This window comes from Poecilia formosa, unplaced genomic scaffold (genome assembly GCF_000485575.1).
Source record: "Poecilia formosa unplaced genomic scaffold, Poecilia_formosa-5.1.2 Scaffold653, whole genome shotgun sequence".
In the NCBI taxonomy this organism is placed as follows: domain Eukaryota; kingdom Metazoa; phylum Chordata; class Actinopteri; order Cyprinodontiformes; family Poeciliidae; genus Poecilia; species Poecilia formosa.
In genome coordinates, this window is record NW_006800592.1 from 120,282 (window position 1) to 125,953 (window position 5,672).

The following is a 5,672-nucleotide window of genomic DNA, read 5'->3' on the forward strand; positions in this document are numbered from 1 at the left end:
ATATAATTTAATTGATGACTATCTCATGGATCAGTCTGGTTTTTCCTGGGGATTCTGGTCTGTAGACATCATATGGTTAATCTAAAATTAGTTTGTAGATTTTAACTAAAAAGCAGGTAAAGTATCCTTCATATTAATTTGCTGATATGGCAAAAATGTTAAAAAGATTTCAAATACATTCAGATTTTAATCAAGAAGTATAGTTTCATGCAGATTTTTATTTACAATCAAATGTTTAACTTTAGGGAATTCATAAAGTGAAGAACTCAAAATACTTTAAGACAATATGTTTTTAATCTCACTTGTAACATCTAGCCTCACTTTTTAAAGTTGATCAGACTGTGCAGGAATTTAATTTAGTAAAACATGACATTCTGGTTTTCTGGGTTATAAATATGATGAGACATAGACTTGTTTCTCTAAGCCACTATTCAAAAAAGAAAGACATAATTTCCTTCAGTAAGGCAGATGTGTTGATGTTCAAAAGGAAGTGGGTGAAAGAAAAAAACAATAATGAAACTTATTCATTATTGCTTAGATTTTCTTTTAGGTTAGTAACTGAATGTGTGAGAGATGATGCTGGATGAGTTTATCTCAACACCAAACACTGAGGAGGATGGTGGAGAAAGTCAACACATCTCCAGGTCTCTGTAAGAGAACTGCAGCTTAGAGAAACATCCTGGAGTCATCAGGTCTCCATAGCAACCATCAGACACTATGAAAACTGGATGTTTGGGAGAAATAACACAAATAAATAATTTCCTGTAATCACTGTTGGAATCATCTGATCCATTTAGCTTGACTATGTCCCACACAACAAATGTGCAGCAACAGAGAGATATTTCATTAAACACATTTGAGAAATATAGATTTGGAGATGTGTGCATGTTTCTACTTTGACACAGTTTGCCATTCCCCTGTAGAACTGGTCTGGGTCCCTGAACTGAAGGGATAACAGTAAATCATTATTCAACAATTTTTACTATAACTAATTGATCCCTTAGCTGCTAAGGGATCAATTAGTTATTTTGTTCTGTGCCCCCATGAGAAAAAAACAAAGCTCATTCTGTGCCTCTCCTTCTCATTCATAATACTCTCCACTGCTCTTATTTGCAAAATAATGTGTGACTTTACAAATTAAGAATTTACACGTTGTATTTCGTATTTCCACCATAACAATTGGAGTAATATATTAGTCCTGGGGCTTGGCTCATAAACACGATTATCTCTTTGTGCTACCACGTTTGTGCTAGCCTCTGTAGCATCAGAGCTAGCAGCTAAATCAGTTCCTGTTCAGCCCCGTTTAGCAGCAGCTGGAGCTGCAGCAACTATCGCCGCTGACGGATCTCCGTCTGCTGTGAAAACATCAGCACCTTTATCCAGACCTACCAGAACTTTGTCTCTGCAGCTCCGAACCGACTCTGTGAAGCTTAATTTGTGGTTTCCAGTCGATCCCCATCATCCTGCGCTGAGCATCGAGCTCTTCCTCGTAGCAAATGATGGTTTTTTCAACCTCTGTGAAGATTTCTTGAGCAGCAGCAGATAGTCGCTCTCTGATAAACTCTCTGAGATGCTGAACTGAAGACATTGTTGCTGAAATATTAGCCGAAATGGGTCAATGCAGCAGTTTTCTAGCTTAGCCCATGAAAGCGTCTTTTTCGATGTTTTGTGGCGGTTGGCAAACAAGGAAATACGTGCAATACCGCCCCCGACTGAACTGGAGTGTGGACAGCCGAAAAATATGGAGTGAAAATAGTCTCAAAATATCTGTACGTGTGTAAAAGTATATCTGCGTATGTAAAAGTATTTGTGCGTGTGTAAAAAGATTTGTGTGTGTGCCAAATATGCCCATCAGATACCGTTCCCCCACTGTAGAACGGGGGAACGATATCTGATGGGTGAAACATGGCCATCAGATACTGTAGGAGCCATTTCTCTATTTTCAGTTAAATCTTAGAATTTAAATGGTTTAGTTTCTTATTTTTTTGTTTATTTTCTAGTTGATTTATCATTATAAATTTTGTTTAATTTGTTATTTAGAATAAGTTCTTTGGTTAGTAATTCACTTAAATTAATTTCAGATTGGGACATGGGTGTTTCACAGTATAAATAGGTGGGGTAGCTTATTATGCACGTCGGTGGTCACAAAGTTTTTTACCAGTCAACAGTCACTTCAGTCATTTCAGTCAATGGAAACAACCAGTCACTAGTCTCAGTCAATCATCAGTCAGTCTATTAGCCAGAGAACAGGTGCAGAAATCAGAGCAGGAGAAGCAGAATCCTGGGAAGCCTGTAACTTTTTTGCCTGAACTATGGAATAAAACAACCAAAGAACTGCATTTTGACTTTCGTTCTTTTTGGGCTGCGTAAACAAGAATCAACGGTGCATCAGGTGACTATTTGAGTTAGATTCACCTTTTGTTTTGATCACCTTTGAGTTTTTTGATTTTTGAGTTTAAGTTTTTACACAGGGGGAATGGTATCTGATGGGTGAAGATTAAGTAGACACCATAACATCTACCAACAGAGCAGGTTAACTACTGTAGTTGTTTGAAAGGTGTCTTGGTCCAGTTGACGGCTGAGTTTGAAGCTTGAGGTTTTGGTGTTGAACCTCCCAGAATCTCAGCTGTTGCAGATTGTCTGAAGATGCAGAAAAAGTACAAATAGACAGTTAGTGTTAGAAAAAAATTATGTTGATTTTCTTGAACAGCTGATGCACTGACAAACCTGTGACAGAACATTACTGAACCTGAAAATTACTTGAATCATCACAATGTATGTAGAAATTTTTCTTTTTATGTTTATGAAATGTTTATGAATTAATTTTTTTGCTGTGAAGCCTATTTTTGCAGTGGTGCTTTAAATAAATGCATAAAATATTTATTTTCTTAAGTATGTGTTTATTAACTGTCAATTGTGTCAAAATATCAACTGAGAAAGAAATTCATTGCTTGCGAAAATCTAAACCATCTGAATACATTTTACCATCTACATTAATCAACTTGAAATGAAGACAAACGGGAACAGCAAGTTTGTCCTGGTTTGCAGATGAGGTATATATTTCTTTAAGGGCCGATGAAATGGGGTATCTGTGGATTTCAGAGATCCAGACACAAACACAGTTTAATCTGAAGATTCTGGAGGATGTGTGAATAGGTCTGTCACCATGAAAATTGTTACTGTATGATAAGGTTTTCCAGAAGTTCTCAACAAATGATAATAGTTCTTTTGAGACCATTTTTTAAGTAATATAATGGTAATGACGAAATAATAATGCAATAACTCATTCTCAAAGGTCATTAAACTTTAAATTCTAATGAACATTTAACACTGGAAATGGAAGACATTTTAATATCCAGAATAAATAAAGCAACTAATGAATTTTGAAGTCTTTTAAACAAAATTGCCTTTTAAAATAAGGTCTCGTTGAGACCAAAGTACCAAACTGAAGACTTTTATCATCCAGTTTTTGGTAGAAAGAGAGAAAAACAGAGAACTGATAAATAAAGCCAATGGATGGAGATGATTGAGTTTGTAAAAACGCTAGACTCAGAGCAAAACTCAGATGACCCAGCTTTCTACCAGCATGTAAACACACCATCTACACACAAATCTGGGAACTTCCCGAAGCGTCAAGTCTCAAAAATACTCGCGCACTCGTAACTGGATCTGTGTGTAAATGCAGTTTTGTGCGTGTGTGTACCAGGTGACTTGTGTATACTTTTTCAACATAGGCGTAGGAGAACGTTTATTTTATTTTTAAGGTTTACAAATCTAGTATTACACACACACAAATATCTTTACAGATAAACAAATCTTATTACACACGCACAAATCCTTTAAAACAGGTACAAATACTTTTACATACGCACAAATATTTTTACACACGCAGATATTTTGAGACTATTTACACTTCATAAAAAAACAAGTTAAAGAAACAACTTCATATTAATTCATAAATATTTATTACGAGACAAAAAGTAGTCCATGCAATTTAGAAAAGTCAAATACAAAAATCATCAAGTAAAACAACATCACAAGGCCGATAAACAATGACTCCAATAGTTAAAGTTAGAAATTTCTAATATCACCAGATGTTGCAGTTGTCAGAACTTTTATTGTGAAGTTGTTCGATACATTCAACCTGCACATACATTTTTAGATGAAATTCCTCAGCAAAACATGAAAAGCTGGTATGCTACTCATGACAAACATTTAACTTGCAGATGTTCAACGTGGAAATCTGAGGATTCTGAAAGCGTCCTGATTGGCTACTTGCAGTTTCTTTATTATAGTTTTACTGTAATTACACCACAGGTAAGCTACATAAAACACCATGCAACATGTTTCAAAAATGAACACTTTCACCTTATCTTCACACATGCTAAATTTCAGTGCCAAAATATTAGCTTGCATACAGGAAGGACAAGATTTGATAATCCCAAAGGCCCTTGACCAACAGGGGTTAAGTTTTATATAAATAGAAAACGCGCTCCCAGACTGCTCGCTCCTCCTCACTGGGCTTTATACTACTCTCTGTGGTAGGAGACAAGGAGCCCGGCAGGTAACTGAAGTAATGGTCGTGTGAAGTCACAGCGGTAAGAAGGAGGCGCTTCTCCCTCTTATGGAGATTGCGTGGTGAGGCGACAGTCGCTAGCTCTCATCCAGCCAAGACAAAGACATAATTAGGTCATGTGACATTTCTAGCTTTTACATGCGGGATATACAAGTTATGTCACAAAGTTAAAAACTTTTCATCTTTTGTTGCCGTCGTTGATATCGTATGCCATGGGATGGGTTCAGTCAGAGTTGAAGAAAATTGATGCTTTTAGCTCCAAGTGTGTTTAGCCGTTACCAAGAAAACGAGGGGAGGGAACAACACGAGGCACAGGAGTGAAACTTTTTGTCATCCAGTCTCTTTGTAAAAAGAGATGATGAAAACAAAGAAGCAATTTTATATCCATCATTTTATTAATAAGCTCATTTTTTTTTACTGCTGATTCATTTATTGTTTCTCGTGGAAATTCTTCTCAAATGTATGACTTTTCTTGTGACGATTTAAATGATAAATTTGAGAGAAATTCTTTCCGCATGACTGGCACGAAAAAGGTTTCTCACCTGTATGACTTTTGTTGTGACGATCTAAGTGACTAAGTCGAGAGAAATTCTTTCCGCATGACTGGCATGAAAAAGGCCTCTCACCCGTATGAATTTTCTTGTGGTCATTTAAATGACCAAGTCGAGAGAAACTTTTTCCACATAAGTTGCATGAAAAAGGCCTCTCACCTGCATGAATAATGTTATGGTAATTTAAAGAACTAAATTGAGAGAAACTCTTTCCGCATAACTTGCATGAAAAAGGCTTCTCACCTGTATGAATTTTCTTGTGACGATTTAAATTACTAATTTCAGAAAAACTTTTTCCACATGATTGGCATGAAAAAGGCCTCTCACCTGTATGAATTCTCTTGTGACGATTTAAATTTCTCATTATGGAGAAACTTTTTCCGCATGTTTCACATGAAAAAGGTTTTTCACCAGTGTGGGTTCTGTAATGGTTTTTCAAGTTATACTGTTGTGTGTAACATCTCCCACAAATGTCACATTTGAAAGGTCTTTTCTTTGTTCCAGTATCAGACTGACTCTCTGACACAGAGCAGCTGCTTCCTTCC

The 5,672-nt window shown here is 36.3% G+C and overlaps 1 protein-coding gene and 1 long non-coding RNA gene across 2 annotated transcripts in view; one reads left to right on the forward strand and one right to left on the reverse strand.

Moving 5' to 3' along the window:
* LOC103130619 (zinc finger protein OZF-like) overlaps positions 1 to 1,704 on the reverse strand; it is an 11,111-nt gene extending 9,407 nt beyond the window's left edge. The window contains exon 1 of the mRNA XM_007542064.1: positions 1,390 to 1,704. Within this exon, the coding sequence (XP_007542126.1) occupies positions 1,390 to 1,588 (199 nt within the window). The 5' untranslated portion in view covers positions 1,589 to 1,704. The remainder of the gene's footprint in view (positions 1 to 1,389) is intronic.
* Positions 1,705 to 5,582: 3,878 nt separating this feature from the next.
* The window catches only part of LOC107834531 (uncharacterized), a 7,709-nt gene continuing 7,619 nt past the window's right edge, over positions 5,583 to 5,672 (forward strand). Inside the window, exon 1 of the long non-coding RNA XR_001660319.1 lies at positions 5,583 to 5,624. This is a non-coding gene — a long non-coding RNA (uncharacterized LOC107834531). The remainder of the gene's footprint in view (positions 5,625 to 5,672) is intronic.